Source organism: Vicugna pacos, chromosome 13 (genome assembly GCF_048564905.1).
Source record: "Vicugna pacos chromosome 13, VicPac4, whole genome shotgun sequence".
NCBI classification, from domain to species: Eukaryota; Metazoa; Chordata; class Mammalia; order Artiodactyla; family Camelidae; genus Vicugna; species Vicugna pacos.
In genome coordinates this window covers 30,122,886-30,145,771 of record NC_132999.1, presented here as the reverse complement: position 1 = coordinate 30,145,771, position 22,886 = coordinate 30,122,886, and the positions used below count along the sequence as shown (strand labels likewise).

General features: G+C 36.8%; 1 protein-coding gene across 10 annotated transcripts in view; it reads left to right on the top strand.

Annotated features, from left to right (window-relative positions):
* Nucleotides 1-22,886, top strand: part of OSBPL9 (oxysterol binding protein like 9) — a 203,056-nt gene that overhangs the window by 128,971 nt on the left and 51,199 nt on the right. For 6 of the 10 annotated variants that reach the window (XM_072974463.1, XM_006200473.4, XM_006200472.3 and 3 more), the window contains one exon: nt 7,034-7,110. In XM_072974463.1, coding sequence (XP_072830564.1) covers nt 7,034-7,110 — 77 coding nt within the window. Of the gene's footprint in view, nt 1-7,033; nt 7,111-18,090; nt 18,203-18,479; nt 18,657-22,886 lie in introns of those variants that run through there. The other 4 variants (XM_031684263.2, XM_006200476.4, XM_015236146.3 and 1 more) reach the window with 4 other exon arrangements.

The window sequence follows — 22,886 nt, the reverse complement described above, 5'->3', positions numbered from 1 at the left end:
AGTAAGAGATACATTGTTTTGTGAAACTAATGTTCCAATTTTATATGTATACATGTATGTACACACATATGTGTGTATTTATTTGTAAAGTTGGTGTAATGGTATAAAATGTATTTCATATTATGGGTCACAGCCAAACAAAATTTGGGACCCATTGGCTCAGAGAATGGAAAGCTTAAAAAATGTAATGAAGTGGAGAGGCAGATGCTAAAGAAGAAATTCTAGAGATAAATTGAATGTATAAATAACATTATAAAAAGTGGGAGGAAGAGTTAACCTATATATATTTGGGGAAAATAATGTACTATCTATAAGTTATCTTAATTAAAGTCATTAAATTGGGTCCTTTTAGTGGGGATTCATTCAGAATTAGTATAGTTTTAATTTTACTTCGAGGGAACTGCTTCTGCAGGTGGCTTGTGAATTGTATATATCATTATTATATTTTTCTTTCTCAAATGAACAAATAATTTATTATGATTGAATAATAACCAGACATCTCATTGGTGCTTCATATACACAAAGATACTTTTTTTATTAGACGCCATAGGGTCAAGGTTTGTTTACTGCCTCATGGGAGAATAAAGGTGTGCTAGGTTAGTCAGAATAATAGAATATTGAATTTTCAGCTGGAAGGCCCAATTTAGTCCAAGCCTCCATTTTTTAAAGAACTGTCATAAAAAACACATAATATTAAATTGACCATCTTGGTCATTTTTATGTGTACAGTTCAGTAGTATATATTCACATTGTAGTGGAACAGATCTCTAGAATGTGACACTGAAAGTCAATACCCATTAAACACTAATTCCCCCTCCCTCTTCTCCCTAGCCCTTGGTAACCACATTTCTACTTTCTGTTTCTATGATTTTGACTACTTTAGATTTTTCATATGAGTAGAATCATGCAGTATTTGTCCTTTTGCTACTGGCTTATTTCACTTAGCATAATGTTGTCCAAGTTCATCTGTGTCATAGCATATGACATGATTTCCTCCTTCTTAAAGGCTGCATAATATTCCATCGTATGTATCTTCTCCATACATATTCTTTATCCATTCATCTGTTGATGAACATTTGGGTTGCATCCACCCCTTGGCTATTGTGAGTAATGCTGCAATGAATGTGGATGTGCAAATATCTCTTTGAGATTCTGCTTTGAGTTATTTTGGTATATACCCAGAAGTAAGATTGCTGGAATATATGGTAATTCTTTGTTTAATTTTGTGAGGAACTTCCATGCTGTTTTCCATATTGGCTGTACCATTTTACATTCCTACGAACAGGGCATAAGGTTTCCAACTTCTCTGTGTCCTCACCAAAGCACAGCTATTTTCTGTTCTTTTGATAGTACCCATCCAGATGGGTGTGAAGTGATTATCTCATTGTAGTTTTGATTTGTGTTTCCATAATGAGTGATGTTGAGCTTCCTTTCATGTGCTGATTGGCCACTTGAACGTCTTCGGAGAAATATGTAGTCAAGTCTTTTGCCCATTTTTTAATCAAATTGTTTTCTGTTGAGTTGTAGAGGTTCCTTTTGTATTCTGGATATTAACCTGTTAACACATACATGATTTGCAGTTATTTTCTCCCCTTCTTTAGGTTTCCTTTTCTCTTTGTTGATTGTTTCCTTTGATGCACAGGCTTTTCTTTTCTTTTTTCTTTTTTTTTTTTTTTGAAGTACAGTCAGTTACAGTGTGTCAATTTCTAGTGTTCAGCACAATGTTCCAGTCATGCATATACATACATATATTTGTTTTCACCTTCTTTTTCATTAAAGGTTATTACAAGATGTTAAATATAGTTCCCTGTGCTATACAGAAGAAACTTGTTTTTTTATATTTATTTTTATTTATAGTGGCTAACCTTTGCAAATCTCAAACTCCCAGATTTATCCCTTCCCACTCCCTTTACCCCAGTAACCATAAGATTGTTTACTATGTCTCTGAGTCTGTTTCTGTTTTGTAGATGAGATCATTAGTGTCCTCTTTTTCCTTTTTCTTATTTTTAGATTCCACATATGAGTGATATCATATGGTATTTTTCTTTCTCTTTCTGGCTTACTTCACTTAGAATGACGATCTCTAGGTCCATCCACGTTGCAGCAAATGGCATTATTTTATTCCTTTTTATGGCTGAGTAGTATTCCATTGTATAAATATACCACAACTTCTTTATCCAGTCATCTGTTGATGGTCATTTAGGTTGTTTCCATGTCCTGGCTATTGTATATAGTGCTGCTATGAACACTGGGGTGCATGTGTCTTTTCAAATTAGAGTTCCCTCTGGATATATGCCCAGGAGTGGGATTGCTGGATCACAGGGTAAGTCTGTTGTTAGTTTTTTGAGGAATCTCCATACTGTTTTCCATAATTACTGCACCAAGCTACATTCCCACCAAAAGTGTAGGAGGGTTCACCTCACACCACGATTTATCATAATAATATTTTTAAAATATAGTTTTAAAAACTTTAAAGCAATTACACATTTACAGGAAAGTTGCAAGTACAGTACAAAGAACTCCCTATCGCTGTCCCAGCTGTTTGAAAGTATCTCATCACCCCTGAATGCTTTATTATTATATATTTCCTGCATATACACTATACAATTATTAAAATCAGGAAATTAACATTGATGCATCAATACTATCTAATCCTTAGACTCTATTCAGAGTTTCACCAGTTGTCCCAATAATGTTCTTTACAGCAAGAATGTCTGGTTCAGAATCACATTTTGTGTTTAGTTGTCTTTAGTCTCCTCAGTCTGAAATAGTTCCTCAGTCTTTCCTTGACTTTTACAACCTTGACACCTTTAAAGATTATAGGCTAATTATTTTGTAGAATGTTCCACAGTTTGTTCTTTTCTGATATTTCTTTATGATTTGGTTCAGATTACATTATCTTTGACCTGAAGATCACAGAAATGATTCTATGTTCTTATCACAGGATTTCAATTTGCCTCGTATTTGATGACATTTACTTTGATCATGTGATTGAGGTGGTGTCTGCCAGGCTTTTGTTGTTAAATTTTATCTTTTTCCCTTCTTAATATTTTATGGGGAGATATTTTAAAGCTTTGCTGAATCCCATTCCTCAAAAACTTCCAGTTTATGTGTATCAGTGGTAATTCATGGTTTCCTGTTTTACTCAATGGATTATAATCCTTTACTATCATTATTTATTCTGATGCTCAAATTGTCCTCCACTTGGCCAGTAGGATTCCCTTGAAGCTGACTTCTGTGTTCTTTTGACATGTTTCTATCATGCTCTGAGTACTTCTTTCCTTACTTTCTGGCACAAAAAAGATGTTCCAAGCTCATTTTCCGCCTTCCCTGTCTTAGTTCTGGAATCAACCGTTTTTCCAAGGAGCCCTAGTTCCTCTTAATGGAGAGTGATATTTAGAAATCAGCACTTTGTTGTTGGTGCTAGGTGTACTTATTGCTGTTGGGTGTCATGGCACCCAGGCCCTCTCAGAGCTAAGAAACATATGAATGTTTTATTATGTTACATATGTATCTGTGAAAATAAGTGTGTTTATATGTCCATATTTCCATATGTATTTATTTACATATATGTTGAAAACCATGAGTTTATACTGATACCTCTATTTCCCATCTAACATTCCAGAAATCATTCTGGTTTTCTCCCTTGCCATTTTTGTAACTATTTTCCAACAGTGAGAAATGCTTTATCCTTATTATATTTACTTATTTGATCAGTCCTTCTGTATGTAACTAGTTTCCCATCATCACTCACTTCCTTGTGTGGCTATTACACTTATTCCACTCAACCTTGGAAACCTTGTGCCAGGCTGACCCCGTCCCCCCTCCTCACCTTTCTTGGGCTCTCTCATGCTGGTCTTTCCCATTGTGTAGATTCCCTCTTCATCCTGCTGGCTTTGATACCTCATGTCAGGTTATCCCTTGGCATGATGTATAGATGTATGTCCTCCTTATCTTGCTCAGGTTCTGATGTCCTGAGCTGAATCTTCTACTTATTTGGTATAATACTTTAAAATATAGAGCTCATTTGATTTTTTTTTTCCTTTTAATGCCCCCTTTCTGTTCCAGGATTCAATCTAAGATTCTACATTGTGTTTAGTTATGACAGTTCCTTATTCTTTTCTTGTCCTTCATGACTTTGACTTTTATTGACATTTTCAAAAATTCTTATTTTTTACTGAGGTATAGTCAGTTTACAATGTTAATTTCAGGTGTGCAGCAAAGCGATTCAGTTATACATATATGTATATATATAAATTTTTTTTTCAGATTCTTTTCCATTACAGCTCATTATAAGAAATTGAGTATAGGTCCCTGTGCTATACAGTAGGTTCTCGTTTGTTTATTTTATATATAGTACTGTGTATCTATTAATCCCAAACTCCTAATCTGTCCATCCCTCCCTTTCTTCCCTGATAACCACAGTTTGTTTTCTATGAGACTAAGACATTTTTGATGAGTACTAATAATTTCATAGAATGTCTCTTAATTTGGATTTATCTGGTATTTTCTCATGATTAGATTGAGATTAATTGAGATTATGTGGGGGGCGGGTTTGTTTTTTGTTTTTTGTTTTTGCTTTTTTTGACAAGAATACTACAGAAGTGATGCTGTTTCCTTCTCAATGGACCATATTGGGAGGGTGGTATATGATACCAAGAAATTTATTGCTGGTGATGTTAATGTTGATCACTGAATTAAGGTGATGTCTGCCAGATTTCTCCATCATAAAATTATTTTTCCCTTTGTAGTTGATAAATATATTGGGGGAGATACTTTGAGACTCTACTAATACCCTTTCTCTCCTCAAACTTTTGCCCACTATTTTTAGCTATCAGTATGCCATTGGTGGATCTTGACTGTAGTAATTATTATTGGGGTGTTTGTCTAATGGTGATTTTACATAGCTAATATTCATTTAGTTTTACCCATGTACTTGTCATTTTTGTTGATCTACATTTTTCCTGCTTCTGCCACCTCCCATCAGACATTATTCTCTATGCATGGAGAATACCTTTTCAAATTTTTTGAAATAAGTATCTACTGGTGACAAATTCTCTGTTTTTTGTTTGTCTGAAAATGACTTTATTTTATCTTAATTCCTGAAAGATAATTTTCACCAAATTTTACATTGGAAGTTATTTTCTTTTAGCCATTAAATATAATTCTCTATTGTCTTCTGGTTCCCACTGTTTCTTTTGAGACCTAGCAGGATTTAATTATTGCTTCTTTGAAAGCAATCTGTCCTCCCTCCTTCTCTTTCTGTCTCCCCCATCTCCACCCCCCCCCACCCCGGCCCCACCCCTGTTTTTAAGATATTTCCTGTATCTGGTGTGTAGTAATTTTTGCTGGGGTGCCTACCTGTGGGTTTTCTTTGATTTATCGTTAGAATTCTTACGGCTTCTGAATCTGTGGCTTAAGGTCTTTCATGTGTTTTGAAAACTTCTCAACCAGATAGTGCTTCTTATTCCACTGTTTTTTTTGTCTCCTTTTATTATTACAGTCACATGCATGTTATACCGTCTCACTGTCTGTGTTGCTCTCCCTTTCTTCTATATTTTCTATCTCTTTGCCTCGTCTTTTGTTCTGATGAGTTTCTCCTGATCTCTTCTGATGAGTTTCTTCTGATCTCTCTTCCAGTTCTCTAATGGTCTCTTTAGTTGACTTAATCTGCTAAATTTGCTTATTATGTTTTTAAATTTTAGGATTTATATTCAATTATTTTAACCTGTATCATTTCTAAAATGGTTTCTAAATTTCTGTCAAAGTTTTCAGTCTTTTATTGAATGTATTAAGCATAGTTACTTTTAAAGTGTGGGATTGTTTGTTCAAATATTTGGAGCTCCTGTTGATCTGTTTCTGTTGTCTTTTGATTCTCATTTATGTGTGATTTTGTCTCCTTGTATATCTTTGGTTATCTTTGTTTATGTGCTAGACATTGCATTTGAAAAATGTTTATAGAAACAAGTCAGCAGCTAAAATAATACTATCTTTCTACAGAAAAGATTTTCAGGGGGGTGGAGGGTGGGAAGGGATACACTGGGATTTTAAAATTGTAGAATAGATAAACGAGATTACACTGTATAGCACAGGGAAATATACACAAAATGTTATGATAACTCACAGAGAAAAAAATGTGACAATGAGTGTGTATATGTCCATGAATGACTGAAAAATTGTGCTGAACACTGGAATTTGACACAACATTGTAAAATGATTATAAATCAATAAAAAGTGTTAAAAAAAAAAAAAGAAAAGAAAAGATTTTCATTTGCTTTTGCTAGCGAGGTGTTTAGAGTCACTAACAGCCTGGGGTAGTTTTAATCCATTTCAGGCATCAAGATTTTTCTGGGCCACCCACATAACTGAGCAATTGTTTTAATTCTGTTTTATTCTTAATCCCAAGGTGCAGTCCATTGAGGTCCCAATCAAAACGTGAACTATTTACCAGAGCCACCGCTGTTGGTGGGCCCTAGTCTCCAATTTTTGGCCTGACAAGACTTTTTTTTTAATAGACTTAATTTTTTTACAATAATTTTAGGTTCACAGAAAAGTCGAGCAGAAAGTACATAGAGTTCCCATATACCTTCTGCCCACACATACTGACAAGCTTTTAAGAAGTTGCTCAGTCTACAACTCCTCCTGAAAGTCACAATGTCTCCAGTAGAAAAGTGGCCCTAAATACCAGGCTTATCTTCTAGATGTTTGTCTTTTCCTAGATTTTGGCCTGTTAATTCTTTACTACTTTGTTGTTTTCTGATGCCTTCAAAACAGTTGTTTTCTAATAATTATTCTAGTTTTTCTAATTGTTCTCAGTGGGAAGGTAGTCTGCTATTATTGAACACAACTATTCCCTTTGTTATAAATGGCTGTGATAGATTGCATATTTGAAAAGGTTAGAAAGGTGAACCTATTAAAGAAATAGCACAACCAAAAATCTTTTCTATTAGCATCATGGTTTAAATTTTTACTTTCAAATATGCAGCTATATTGTAGAAATTAAAGTTTTAATTTTTATAAACTTTTATTCTAGCTCGTGATGCTGATGAGCGAGAGAAGTGGATCCATGCCTTAGAAGAAACGATTCTTCGACATACTCTTCAGCTTCAGGTAGGAGTCTTTACATGGCTTCTGGATAGTTTATTAGTTTTTATTTGTTTTCTGGTTTTTTAGATAACTGATATGATGAAATTAAAACTTTTGATTTCTGAGTTATTTATTCTTGCCTTTACAGTGTTACATAATAAAGTTATAGTCATTTTCTTCTGCTTAAAATACTGATTTTTGTCTAGAAACAAGACAGTACAAGACAATGTTGAAAGTGAAATGCTATCTTAAAATTAAAATGTGCCAGGTTCATTTTTAAAATTTAGTACCTATACTTGGTTATTGGCATAGCCAAATTATATAATAATGCATGGTAATGGATAAGTGCTGAGAAGTTGACCTACTTTTCTTGCTACAGAATTTGTCAGTTAATCATATGTTTTGGGTAGTACTATAAGGGATGAAAGTGAAAAAAGAAAGAAAGAAAGAAAGAAAACCCAAACTGGTTTAAGAAAAAAGCAAATCTGGCTTAGGTGTGGTTTGAATTAGGCATTTAGCAATGTCTTGAGGACTCAGATCCCTCATCTCTATTCCTAGGACTTAGTCTTCTGGGTAGGCTTCATTTTTAGATAGGTTCTCCCTTTTTAATAGTCAGATGGTTGCAGCAATTTCAGCCTCCCATTGTAGGGACTTCAGATCCATAGTAGGTTATTGTTCTTTCTGGATGAAAAGGATTAGTGCTGATCACCTTAGCTTAGATCACTTTCTCAGTCCTGCCAATCACAGTTTCACAGTCATGCTCTACATGGGATGTTATCTGCTTCATCAGAAACACATAGTTGGTAGGGTAGAAGTTAGTCCTCCCCACCCCCAACCAAAGTCAGATTAGGGAAAAAAGATGTTGGGTGACAAAAACAGCAAATGTCTACTCTGCCACACTAAACATAATTTTCTATTTGTTCTCCACTGAAGGAGCTTATATTGTGGCATGTATAGAGGGTTTTGTTTTGATTATTTTGAATTACAGTATTGAATCATAGAAAACTGATATTTTACAACCCTTTCTCACTACTTATCTTTGTCCTATACCAGGCATTGGCTTGATTAAACAAGTTAGTATAGTGCATCCCAGGTCCTACAAAATGGTGAGCTCCCCATCACTTTGAAAGTGTTCAGAGGCTTAAAAAACATGTGAGGATGTGGTTGTTAGGAGTTGAATATATGAGGTTGTTAGGAGTTGAATACGACTTGTAAGAAATGAATATGGAGTAGGACGCCTGTAAGTTACTCTATAAGCTTATGCTTTTTAAAAGCAACTTCATAATTCCTGTAAGTTTCTTTTAAATTTAGGCTGTTTTATAAATGACTGAAGCATCATTTCAGCAAGTTTGTGATCAGTAAGAAGATATGTATTTTAAGAATTACATCAGATTGAATGTGGCAGATGAGAGTCCCTCCACAATTGATTAGACAGACATTCTCCCTGTGATCTATTCTCAGCTGCCCTTCCAGACATTTCTACCACTGCACCCCTACATAAACCTACTGGAGTGCTGCTGCTTACTTGCTCTCCTCTGGACACGTCTTTTCATTTCTGGTCCCTACTTTCTTGCACATGGTGTTCTCTCTCTCTGTAATGCCATCTGCCTCTACTCTGCCTTTGCATTCTGCCTCTTTTCCTTGAAGCCCACTTTAGAACTGACCTCTTCACATGGAGCCTCCCCAGCTGACCCCTCCTCCCCTACCCCCCCAAATTCAGTGATCTCTTTCCTTTGAATGTAGTACTCATTGCTCGGTTCACTAAGTCCTTATCATATTCTTGTTACCCTTTAAACTCCCATCTCATCAGTTAGGATGCAGAATCCCTAAGGTCAGGTACCTAGTTTGATCCATTTTTGGAATTTATGAGCTTTTGCTGCGAAGAGAGGTTATATGTCTTTGGGAACAACAAGAAGATAAAGTTAACTTTGGGATGTGATAGCTTTGATATTTTAAAATACATGTAATATAAAATATGTATTTTTTCTCAAGTTAATACATGCAGAACATAAGACATTTAGAAATACATAATTAAATGTTAATTTGACTGGCAAAAATGGAAAGATTCTCTTCCCAGAGATGGTGAAGTGTGGTAAAGGACTTGACTCTGGAGCCAGAATGGCTTAGTTGGTATTTCAGTGCCACCACTTACTCTTGACATTGAACTTACTCTGAGTCCCAGTGTTCTCTTCTATAAAAAGAGGCTAATAAAAGCACCTACTTTACAGGGTTGTTTTGATGATTAAATGAGTTAAATGGAAATTTGTTGAACTAGTGCCTTGCTACAGTAAGAACTTGATCAATTTTAAGCCATTACTAATACAACTGTTCTTTTCATTCCCACCCCCAGTACTTGACATTCTAAATGGTGCTCTATAAATGCTAGTTAAATGAAGAAATAATTGAAGGAATTAACCAACAAACAGCTGATGTCTAGGTAGCTTTTTATCAGGTACTTTTGAAATGTATACCATACTGTTAGTCCTGTGGAGTAGGCACTCATGGAGCTCACTTCCAAGTGAGTGTAGGAGAACATATTTTCATGTCTCCCTTTTCCGCTGAATTTCATGTCTGCTTTAGCCATTAAACTGTACTGCTTTGGCCTTGTCGTTACAGAGAGCTGTAGCACCTCCAAAATACTGAATTGAAAAGTGTTTTCTCTTTAACCACACTTTTCTTACCTTCATCCTCTTCTATCGCTTTATTTCTTCTGAACTTTTCTTCTCTCATTTGATCTGAGCTCTACTTCTCCATTTTTCTTGTCATTTGGTAACTTTCTAGTTTTGCTTGTCTCACGCCTCAGTATAGACCTGATGGTCTGCTTCTTCAACATATATTTTACTGTCACCCTTAGAATTTCTCGTCACTGGATATTTTACATTCTGGTTTCCATTCCCAGGGACCCCACGATCTAGTTTCCCTGCTTCTAGTTAGAGGTCATAAAATACGGATGGCTGTGTCTATCATAATTTAGATTTTGTCTGACTTTAATCAGATTTATATAAATATTTGACAGTCTTCTTATTGACTTCTTGATTGCTAGTTAAGTCCTCACAGTAGAATCTTTTTCATTACCATTCAGTATCTAATACAGCCCACTTCCTTCTTTGTAGAAAAAGGTTTCATTTCTTCAACTTCTTGGGGACTTCACCTATACTTTCTTTCTCTGCTTTGCATACGTCAAAGAAAAAAAATTCTCACTCTTTCCCAATGTTAATACTACCTCCACACTCTTGAGTGCATTTTTCCTTTCAGACTATGACTTTACTCCCTCACCCTCCAGCAGACTCCACCATTTTCATGAATTCAGCTAAAACTTCTGTGTAGATGACTTTCTCCCCTCCCCCTATTTTTATATCTCTTTTGATACTTAGTTTTAGTCCTACATTCTTCCCTTTTGGATTTTTGCCAATTATGTGTCTCCCTGGATTTCAGCCTAAACATGGCTAAAACTGAGCTAGTTTATCAACTCTCTTCTCCTCAAATCCTTCTCTTTATCCATTTTTTCTGCTTCTGTTAAATGACAGCATTATTCTCTGAGCCATTGATGTTTGAACGTTTTAAGGTGATAACTTCTAACCTGCCATATCTGGGGACTCTTTTTTTCCCTTTTCTTTTCCTCTTTTTAATAAGATTACTCACACTCCTTTGCTCACTTTGACTGTCATTTTTCTGGTACTCTCCTAATATTCCTGAATTTATTTCCTTTTTCATCCTATAAACTGAGCAACTAAAATTAAGATCTTAAGGCATCCATAACTGTGAAAAACCTTTAATGGTTTATATTTGCCTATAGGATGAAGTAAAATTTACTAGGAGATTTCAGGATCTCTTTGGTTTGACCCCAACCTACCTTTCCATTTCCATTTCCCACATGTACCTGATGCTTCACATAGAAATCTTTCCTGGTTCCGTGCTTCTGTTCATGCTCCTCTAAGTCCTCCCCACCGCCAACCCTCAAATGTGCCTCTGTAAGTTTCATTCCATCATTTAAGGCCCAGTGTGTATTACCTTTTCATTCCATCTTTTTCTTTTCACGATAATAAAAAATTAGCCTCTTATTCCTTAACCTCTGCTACAGTGTCCATGTCTATGTAACCTATATAACATTCTGCTTTGTAGTAATAATAGTAGCAACTAATATTTGAACATTTCTTATGTGCCAAGAATTATGTGGATTTTACCTGCATTATCTCTTTTAATAATAAAATATTATATAACTCATCTCCCACTTGAGATTATGAGGCTAGAGAGAAAATCTGTCTTATTGATAGTATGTTTCCCATAGTACTTTTCCAAAGCCCAACAGGCACTGTCCAAGCTTCTGAATAAGGCATAAGATGCAGTATACTATAGTAGAAAATTTTTAGAGCTGGGCTGACCAGGATTTGGGTCCTGGCTCTACCCTCTTACTAGCTGTGTAATCTGTCTTTTAAACCTCTTTTAAAATTTACCTGATCTCTAATGGTAGGTATAAAACCTCAATAAAGTGGCTGTGGTGAGGTATTATATAGTATCTCTAACATATTATGCCTTGGACATAGAAGGTACTCATAAATAATTGTTCCAGTCTTCCTTCCATCCTGATTAACTATAAATTCATCTGAAGCATCTCTTCTACCTTTCCCTTTCGTTCTTTCTTTCTTTTGTTATTGTTTTTTCCTAGTATCCCTGCTTCTCTGTGAGTATCTGCAAATTGCAATTAGGGTAGTCTGAGGATGGAAGGACACAACTAAAACCTTTTACCTCCTTTTAACTCCTATGGAAGTTAAGTTTCCAATAGTCATTCTAAACTTGTTGTATTTAGCTTGTATTATATTTTCATGTGTTTACAACCAACTTCACTCCTTGAAGAGAGGCCATAGGAACTGCTAAGCCTCTTCTCTCTTTTTAGCCTATAAGAGGCGTTCAGTAGATATTTGATGTTACTGATTAATGGAGGGAAACCTTTCAGATTCTATACTTAACCTAGTAAGCTTTAGTGCAAACTGAATGTTGAGAGATTGCCAGCAAGGGATTGATCACTGGAATAAGACTTAGGATGTTATATCCTATAGGTTTTGCAGTATCTACCCTATATTATATAAGGTATTATGAATTACAGCAGCTTGTCTGGATAGCATACAGGTATAAAATCAGTTTTATAAACTTGAGTAAATGGACCCATTTGGGGGAAAAAAAAAACTCTTGCAAGAAAAGAATTCTTGAATTCCAGTGTTTTAAAGTAAAATATCATAATGTTATTTAATGTGGACAAACATAAAGCTCCATATAAACTTCTTAGGCTTAAAATCTTACAGAACTAACTGTACATGTGAATGATAGTTGCAAATTAAATACAAACAAAACACAAAGCAATAAAATCTAAATTAACATTAATGTGATGAGTGATATTACCTTGCTTAAAGTGGGTCACTACTTAGAATGTGAATATGATACTGTCAGGGGATAGATTCTTTTTAAATTTGGCATGCATACACTACTGTGTGGAATTTGAATACTTTATAATCTCACCACTTTTCTCTGTTCTGGCTACTGGGAAACCTTCATTTGTACAGCACTTGTCATGAGGTCTTTGACCTTCACTTCACACATATGTCATTTTCATGGCAAGTGGTAGTACTTGGTGCTAACTTGATTATAAAGAAAAACATGGGCAATGAAATAACTTGATGGTATTTGCATTTGAGGTTGTCACTGGCTGATTCAGTGTGTGGTTATACTAATTTTTATAGGTTATCAGAAACTAAAGCTAAAACACAAAAGATTGTGATAGAGACTTTTTTAGATCCCAATTTGAAGACCCTCACTTAGGTGTTTAATTGAGTTGTATAAACATTTAAGTTTTTGGCTTTTATGTTATAAATGAGTTGATATTTTAAAAACTTTTATACTAAATGGTTCCTGTGAGTATTCTTTGGGTCAAGAAATTGGGCTTGTAATTGTCCTTGCATGAGTTTATGTAGGCTACTGTAGACTGTATCTTAGGTAGTTATCAGTTTGGAATTTTGTTACTACTGCATACTTATACATACATACATTCGTTTTCATATTCTTTTTCATTATAGGTTACTACTATAAGATATATAGTCCCCTGTCCTATACAGTGAAAACTTTATTTATCTATTTTATATATACTAGTTAGTATCTGCAAATCACGAACTCCCAATTTATCCTTTCCTACTCCCTTCCTTCCCTGGTAACCAGAAACTTGTTTTCTATGTCTGTGAGTCTGTTTCTGTTTTGTAAATAAGTTCATTGGTGCCTTTTTTTAGATTCCACATATAGATGATATCATATGGTATTTTTCTTTCTCTTTCTGGCTTACTTCACTTAGAATGACGATCTCCAGGTCCATCCACATTGCAGCAAATGGCATTATTTTATTCCTTTTTATGGCTGAGTAGTATCCCATTGTATAAATATATCACAACTTTATCCAGTCATCTGTTGATGGTCATTTAGGTTGTTTCCATGTCCTGGCTATTGTATATAGTGCTGCTGTGAACATTGGGGTGCATGTGTCTTTTCAAATTAGAGTTCCCTCTGGATATATGCCCAGGAGTGGGATTGCTGGATCACAGGGTAAGTCTGTTTTTAGTTTTTTGAGGACTCTCCATACTGTTTTCCATAATCATTGCACCAAACTACATTCCCACCAACAATGCAGAAGGGTTCCCTGTTCACTCTCTCCAGCATTTATCATTTGTGGGCTATTTAATGATGGCTGTTTTGACTGGTATGAGGTGATTCCTTACTGTAGTTTTGATTTGCATTTCTCTGATAATTAGTGATACTGAGCATTTTTTTCATGTGCCTATTGGCCATTTGTATGTCTTTATTGGAGAATTACTTGTTTAAGTCTTCTGCCCATTTTCGGATTGGGTTGTTTGGTTTTTTTCTTATTAAGTTGTATGAGCTGTGTTTATATTCTGGAGGTTAAACCCTTGTCAGTTGCATCATTTGCAAATATTTTTTCCCATTCTCTAGGTTGTCTTTTTGTTTTGTTTATAGTTCCCTTTGCTGTGCAAAAGCTTATAAATTTAATTAGGTCCCATTTCTTTATTTTTGTTTTTATTTCTTGCCTGGTAGACTGCCCTAGGAGAACATTGCTAAGATTTATGTCACGGAATTACACATTGGCTTTGATCTCAAGCCCCTAGAGAGAAAGGACGTGATACCTGTAAGAATATAACCAAGAGAAATGGGGGTACTGGTAGAAACCTCACTAGAAATGCCATTGAATCTGTGAGTAAACCATCATGCATTTTTTATACGTAAAGGACATGTGATAGAATTCAGATTACAAATTGTTATTGAGGCTGGAAAAACAATAGAACCAATCTGAAGCCTTTTTTCAAAATCAGATACTTTGGTATAATTATATATCTGTTAAACTTTTATTATCAACAAATGCAAATTTAGTATTTAAGGTGCAATTTAGGATAGGAGCTGAGAAACTAATCATTAGTATTAGGTTACCTTAATTCTATACTCTTTCTGTAATGGCTTATGTATCTAACTGGGTAACTAATACTAATAGAAATCTTTTGAGTATTTTTCTTGAGTGTTAAGCTACTTCACTGAAGATTAGGTTTTTGAATGTATATTTCAATTTCTCAATATGTAATACTAATATAATATATAATAATATCACTGTATTGTTTCCTATGGCCTCATTAGATTTTATTTTTGTATCATATAGAAAAATAGATGTGTTTGTTTTTCTCACTTGAAGCCCTTTATTTCCCAAAGGAAAAATTGCAGTATAGATGTGTCACCTCTTCCACAGGTAAAATGGCATAACGAAGTAGCCGGTTACTTAGGGTTCCCACAACAAAGGAAAATTCCCCTAAGGGCTGTTGCCAACGCAGTTGCTATTACTGAGGGCAGACAGATTTCTGGCTCCTAAATTGGAACTTAGAATTCTAGGATTCATTTTTTTAAATAAATTCTGTTGTACTAGTTAGTGGTGGCCCATCTATCTTGAACTCTTGGGAAACAACTAAGAACAGATGGTCCAGTTTCATAGGTGCTAAAGGTTATTCCTTTAACTGACAGAAATTTATTTTAACTGTGTTTTTATGGAAGTCTCTCAGAACTTATATATTTTCCTCTCTTCTCTTTATAAAACTAAAAAGTTAAAAAAATTTAAAAAAGTAGTGCATGTTCAATTTAGAACATATAGAGAATACAGAAAAGTTACTTATTTGGTAAATATTTATCAGACATTTAATGTATTCCATGCACTATACTAGTGGTACAGGATATAATTGTGAATGAACGACATATTGTCCTTGTCTTTATGGATCTCAGCCTAATATAAAGAAGAAAATAAAAATCATGAAAATTGAGTTAAAAAATTTTTTTAGTGGAGGTACTGAGGATTGAACCCAGGACCCCACACATACTAAGCATGCCCTCTACCACTGAGCTATACCCTCCAAAATTGAATTTTTAAAAAACTACAATAAAGTGATGTCGTAAGTAAGTTATGCTTTTAAAAAAATTATAAACTATGTAGTTTATAAAATAAAAGCATTAGTTTTCCATATCCTTTTTTTAGAGAAAAACAGAGTTCCCACTTGTTAACATGCTAATCCTAATGTAAAGTTAGTGTGTGTAAAAGTGGAGAATTTAAAATGAAGAGTAATTGCACAATACAAAGCCATTTCATCTATCTTGTGGCAAGGAGCTGCGTACTTCTAACCAATTTTGGCAACTCATGTAGTTTTAATGAAATCTTCTAGTTGTTTCAGAAGAAAGTTAAGTGGCCAATGCAGAATTTAACTCTAAAAAATAGGGCAATCGCACCTATCTCATATAATTTAAAAACCTAAATGGTACTAAAAGGTTCATATAGAAAATCATCGGCCTCATGCCTCTCTGCTTTCTCTGTTCTGCTTGTCAGACTAGCCATTTTCAACCCTTTTAGCTATGTTTATAGTGCTATTTTTGTAGCATAGGATCTGGTATTCCATTTATTCAGCAGACACTTATTTATTAAACACCTAATACATGCCAGTCCCTTATGAGGAGATGGTAAAGACAGTGATGAATGAGGAGGTACACTATCATAGCCTTTGTAGAGTTGTATAGAGGGTATTCATTCCTAACTTTGAACCAAGTATCTCTTTTTGTTAGATAATGCAACTTTGCCATCTGGCAAATTTACTGTAATTTTCTGAATCACTGTTGATAGTTTAATTGATGTTTATCATAGAATTAATGTTTATTTTCAGAATCTATTACCATAGGAAATCCATTACTCTACCTAATATGTGTTAGGCATTTAGCTAAATACTGAGGATATGATGAACAAAATCAGATAAATCCTTGCCTCTTTAAGCTTACAGTCTAGTGGTGAACATAAATATTAGATAAAGAATAATGCAAATAGATAGGAAATAGAGCAGTGGTTGGTGGAATTGACTGCTGGAGGAGCACAAGGGAAGTTTTGGGATAACAGAAATGTTTTATGTCTTAATTGTGGTAGTGGTTACATTTGTGCATATGTTTATTAATATATATTGAACTGTATATCTAAAATGGATGCATTTAATTGTATATAAAGTATAACTCAATAAATTTGTTTAAAAAGAGGAATAACTCAATACACGTAAAATTATAGCTGTAAAGTTTTACAAAGGAGCTATGAGAACATATAATAGGGAGAATTCACATAGTCAGGAAGGAAATAATGAGCAGAAGTAAATTAAGTGAAAGGTGGGGGTTGGTGTCCAGGGGACAGTGTAATAGAAATAATCATGGGCCATGTGCCAAGGGCCCGAGGTTAGAAGATTCATGGCATATTGAAGAAACTTGAAAAAGTCCATTGTGTGGAGTGCAGAAAATGAGGGAGCGGAAAGGTTAAGATGGAGCTAGGGGTAGGTATGGCTAAACTTGCAGACCATATTGATGGCTGAGTTGTATTCTAAGCACGGAGGAAAGCAGTTTGAAATTCTTTAATGGTCGGGGGGTGAGCATTGAGGAAGGAGTAATGATGTTGGTTTTGGAAACCAATTACTGTGTACATAGTGTTGAGAATGAATTGGAGGAGCTTTAAGAAGCAGGAAGATTTTACTAAGGAGGTTATTTCAAGAGACTGGGACCTGTAATTAAGTGATGGTGATGGAGAGAAGTGGATAGAATTGAGGTTGTATTTAGGAGGTAAAAATGGCAGAAAGTGGTGATGGATTGAATGTGGAATGAGGGCGGCAGCAAGGACTTGCCAGGTTTATGGTTTGCGTATTAGAGTGGATGGTAATGTTTTTATGTACCGATACCGGGAGCACTAGAAGAGGACCAGGCTTTTGAGGATCGGGTGCTGGAAGAGAATGCGTTTGGTACTGGACATTTTGAAAAAATTTACATAAAACAAACCGAAGCTATCTTTAACAATGAGTGCAGCGATGACCCTTTTGTGCAGTGTGCACTGTGCTAGTTGTTGTAAGGGCTACCAGAAGTAGTACAAAAATTAGATGCTTAGGCATTTAGTAGAATCATGGGTATGTAAATAACCATAAGGAAAAAACAGTAACAGCAGGAGATTGTCCTCCAGATCAGTAAATTAATAACCGTTTATGTCTGTGATTTCCTGCATTTTGGATGGTTCTGTTAAGGTCCTCTAAGTCTGAAATTTTGATCAAATTTGGTTATGCTACTTGGATTCCCGAAGCATCTTCACAAGCCACCTACATACCTTATGGAGCTGTGGCACAACAGCAGGCCCACGATGTTTCCCTGGATTAATAAAATAAAACAGGCACTCCTGCTTTTGTTTATTGATATAGTTATCTCCTCCTCCCCTCACGCCCTCCTCCGCTTCGCGACACAACTTCCGGAAGTAAGCAAAAGCAGTTATTAAGATGAAACTTGGCTCCACAGCCACCAAAATATTGGGGATGTCGAGCTGGAAGAGGGTGGGTGGAGGTGGAGCAAGCTTACGTCTGTGACTGGGTCCTTCCCCAGTCAGCACCCTGTGGGAATCCCCGAAGCCTAGCTGCGCTCCCTGGAGTCACGAGCGCCCTTTCCTGGGGGCGGCATTGGCTTGGCGGTTTCTGCCGCGTGTTCCGAGGCGCGGGTCCGGGCGCGGGCGCGGGACCCCGGCCCCAAGGTGAGCCCTGGGCTCCAGGAAGAGGTGTCTGGGCAGGGGTACAGAGGGAGGGGCCGGGGAGCCCGGTCTGCCGAGCCTGGTCCTCCCGGTGCCCGCCGGCAGGGGCCGGTCCCTCCCCCCTCTCCACCCCAAAATTGGCCTAACCGCCAATCGTCAGCCGCTCACCTCCTTTACAGCAGGTGACCTATGGCCAATCGCCAGGGGTCTCTTTGCCAGGAGGCAGCAAGACCAGCCAATCAGTGCGGCCCGCCGGGGCGGGGGCGGAGCAGGGGTAGGTGTGAGGGGGGTGTCCCGGGGGACCGGCTGGACCTGGCCAGACAGACTGCGCCGCAGCACGGGATCCGGCGGAGGTGGGGAGAAAAAGGGGTGCTCGGAAGCGGCCCCCGGCTCCCTCCCCTGGAGGCACAGAGGGCGGGGGCCTTGGCGAATGGCTTTCTTGCTGGCCACTTGCGGAGTGAGTAGAGGGTCTGGGAGAGGGGTCGGCCCCCACCCCTGAGTCCCCGGGGACCCTGCTGCCTGCCCGGGGACGGGCCGTGGGCGCGAATGTCGCTCTCTCCTTGCCTCCTTCCTGCTGCCCCCTGGGGTGAGTAGGACGACGTGGCCGCCCAGGCCCTCTCTTCCCGGAGACTCTCCTCACTTCCTCGGCCGAGGTTATTGGAGCCTGAGGCCAGGGGCCTTCAGTACCACCGAGAGGTCATTCGCCACCATACCAGACTGGAGAGAATCCCCCTTTTCGATTCATTTTTGTAGAACTCTTGTTTTCCTTTCGAAAGCTGTCTCAAGATACTAAACACAAGAGTTAAGCTTTCTCTTAATATGAAAGCTTAATTTTGACCAGTTTCCCATTAATAGAATCTCCATTGCGGGCCAAACGTTTTCTCATGTAGTTTTATTTTTGTCTCTGTATTCTGCCTGGCCCAGTATTTTTGTGTGTAATAATTATGGGTATTTTTTTTTTGTAAGTATGTGTGTAGGTAAAGAGGCAGTTTTTATGCTTTTGGGGTAGCTTGTGCAAAATTACTGAAAACTTGGAATAGTTGTATCGGGTTCACGTAAAAACTGGAGGGAAAGGTTTGGGTTCACAGTTCAGCTTAGTTATTTGAAGTTGAGTATAAGGACTAGACTAGGAAGCATGTTTGAATCATGCATTTATTGTAGTATTCCTACTGTACGTCACAAATATTTTTGTTATTAAAGAGTAAGATCAAGAAAACTTGCTAATTTAAAATAACATTTGGCTTTGCTTGTTGATTAAACTGTTTACTTTTAGCTGTGTTTATGAAATAAAAAACAAATCAAGTAATTATTTCTCCTAGTTTTGAACAGAGAAGCTGGGAGAGATCTTAGAATAGTAGTTGCAGTTTTTAAGAGCTTTTGTAGTGACCTTTAAATTCTCATCCACTGTGAATCGTCTTTCAAAAGATTGCTTGTATTGAACTGAGTAGGTGATAAAGCCTTTTAATGAATAGTGTTAACATCTCTCATTTACTTTTACTTTTTTTTAAATTTTCACTTTTTGTGCACTCCAACAACTTACATAAAAATGCTGTATTACCTTCCCTAGCCCAAGGAAGATAAAAACCACTGAAAATCAGGTTTTCAGTCTGAGGACTTAAATGAGAAATTAGAACGATAACAGAGAAGCTGGATGTTTTCAAAGTGTCCTGAGTTTGATTTTGACAGAGATGACATTATACTTGAAGTGCCCCTCAATAAATACAAGGCTGCAGTGGCTATCGGTCACATCCATTTTAATATATCCAAAGTTATAGATGATATTTGTCCCTTTAATGTGAAAAGATTGGGTAATAATATGATCACTCAGCCATCCCCAGTTGATGTGAAGATCAGCAGGGAATTTAGTTGAATGGAAGATTGGTTCAGCCAGCAAAGAGAATTATGATACAACCATATTTCTGCTGATTAGAATATCAGGCAGTTGCATAGTTTGCAGTCTATTGCTTGAGAAAGAAGGTATCAGACTTTTATTCTAAAAAGCAAAATCTAGGATGTCCTCTGGGATATAGCGATTTCTGTCAATATCTAAACTTTATGGTGTTGAGTGAGAACTGATGTTTTTGGGGATTTTATAGAAAAAGTTTTTATGGATACTGTAATGTACTTGGCCTAAAATTATATTTAGGAAGATTTTCCAGTAAAGGTTTAAGCAAAGATTATGTTTGAAAGAATAGTTCTTAGGCCAAAAATGTATTTAAGCCAAGGACCTCTCCCTAAATATTTTAAGTAATTGAAATTCCAACACATACTGGCAATTAGTCATTTAAAGCCATTTTCCGTCTCCCTTATTTTCCATGTCTGGTCACCAGGTCCTGTTAAATTTTCCTTGGTAATATCTCTTGGATTTGGCCTCTTTTTTCCACATGACAGTACTTTAATTCAGGCCCTCATCATTTCTCGCCTAGACTTTTGCAAAACCTTTTAACTAGTCTCCCTGTCACTAAACTCCCTCTACCCATACTCTTTATCCACAGTCAAATCCCACTAAGTCATTCCTGTGCTTAAAAATGTTTTGGTTCCCCCTTGCCAAAGCTCAGCTGCTTGAAATATTTCTCGAGGCCCTTCACAACCTGGACTTAATTTATTACTCTTGAGTCTGAACTCAGCTGCAGGAGCCCTGCCCAAGACATCCACTTCAGTGCTATGAACTGTTAACCATTTGGAAATGGCATAGCCTCTCATAGCTCTTTGTTCAGCCATAGACCTTCCGTCTTGATTAGACTTTTAATTGCTTAGAATTCAATCCAGTGATGTATCTCCACTTCTTTAACACACAGTTTGTGTGTTACTTTTTCTTTGATGTCCTTTCTTGAGGCAGAGCAAGTCAGAATTACTGTTGTCCTCATGCGCTACTACAGCACTTTGTTCATACCTCTATAGTACAGCCTTCTTAGGGTGTATTGTTAATTTTTGTGCACATATCTGATTATTGCATTATATTCTTAACCTCCTAGAGGGCACAGGTTCATACTCATTTTTATATCCCTAGGGCCTTTGTCCCTAGTCCAGTGCTTGGCACATAGTAGGTGCTTAATGGATGCTCATTAAATGACCAAAATGTGTGACTTAATCATGTCCTAAGTGTGCAAACATTTGGCTCAGTTGTACTGGAGTTAGGTTGATAATCCCTGTGAGTTAGAAATGTCTCCTAAGTCACCAGGCTCCCTGGCAGCAGCCACACCTGAGAGACAGGCCTGGAGAAAATGTTTAGAAACAATATTATAAATGGTGGATTCCCAGGCAAACTTCCCTTCTCCTCAATCTGTATGAACTCTAATATAATTGAAAGACTACTGATAGCGTACTGACCAGCACAAATTGGTTCTGTGGTGGTGTCATAAGAAAAAGAGCATGTTGCTGGCTAGAGAAGTCAGGGAGACTGCTTGAGGGAAGACTGTAATTTGAGCTCATTCCAGGAAATTAGGTAATGATTAATTGTATTTGCTATTTGTATTGTCCTTAAAGATGTCCTTTGAAGACATTGATAGTACCAGGCACATACCAGATATTCAGTGAATTTTTGTGTCACAAAGGAATGTTGATGGTTGCTGTGTGTGTGTGTGTGTGTGTGTATGTAAAAGCGTGAGAGAGAGTGTGTGTGTTTGTAAGTGTGAGAGAATGAGAGATCCTTGTCCTTTCCACATGGGAGTTCATTTATTTTTGGAGACACCTTTAAGAACTTTGCTTCTTTACTGTATTGACTGAACAACTCATTTTGTTTTTTCTGAAATGTGCTACTTCAACCAAGTTATTCTGCTGAAATTTGTTTCTTTGCGTTCTCTGCATTCCAGAGTATGTTTAAAATCTGGTTGTATTAATCTTCCTTATTCAGTTTAAGGGTTACACTAAATTTTTGCTTGTGTTGTAGTATTCTTTGTGATATGCAGGTGCAGGATTTGACTGCAGTTGGAGCCTATAAATTCTTATTGTCCTTATTTAAATGAAATTAATTTTTTAAAAAGTAAGTGGACCCTAGGTTTTCCCAGTATGAGGTATTTACTTATCTGGGGAACATGGTTATTTACCTGGAGATTCTGGCTTCACAGAATCTTAGAACTGGAAGGGATTTTAAAGTTTTAATTCAACCTCTACCTATTTTTATAATGGAGAAAACATTTCAGAGAAGCCAAGTGACTTGCCCAGGGCACATAGAGACTAGAATAACTAGAACTATAACTTATGGTTCTTGCTCTTTTATTAGCTCTAGAGAGAACTGGGGTGCTGCTCTGATGTTGCTCTTCATCCATTGCTCACCTTGCTCTCCAGGTCCCAGTAATTTTTCAGTTTAGGCACAAATTTTGTTTTCCTTTCAAATTCAGCATCTGGGTTTAAAAAAAATATCATCTTACATATTTCTCCAAGAGAATATTGTTCCTTATTTGGCCTCCTTGTGCTTTCCAGTCTCTTTGTGCTTGTATTAGCTCCTAAGTCTGGGAAGATGGCTTTCCTGGTTATTCTCCATTTTCATGTAGATTCGTTCTCTGCTCTTCTCTACTCTCTGCTCCAGGAGGCTGAAGTTTACAGCCTGTGCCACCTGAGGTCCTTTATCATCTGGCTTCTGGTTGGGTTTGGCCAATGGAAGGACAGAAGATGGAAGAAGGAAAGAGGGAACCTTTGGGGTACTTATTCCTCTGGCTCTTTCTCTACTTTGATGCATTTCTAGCAT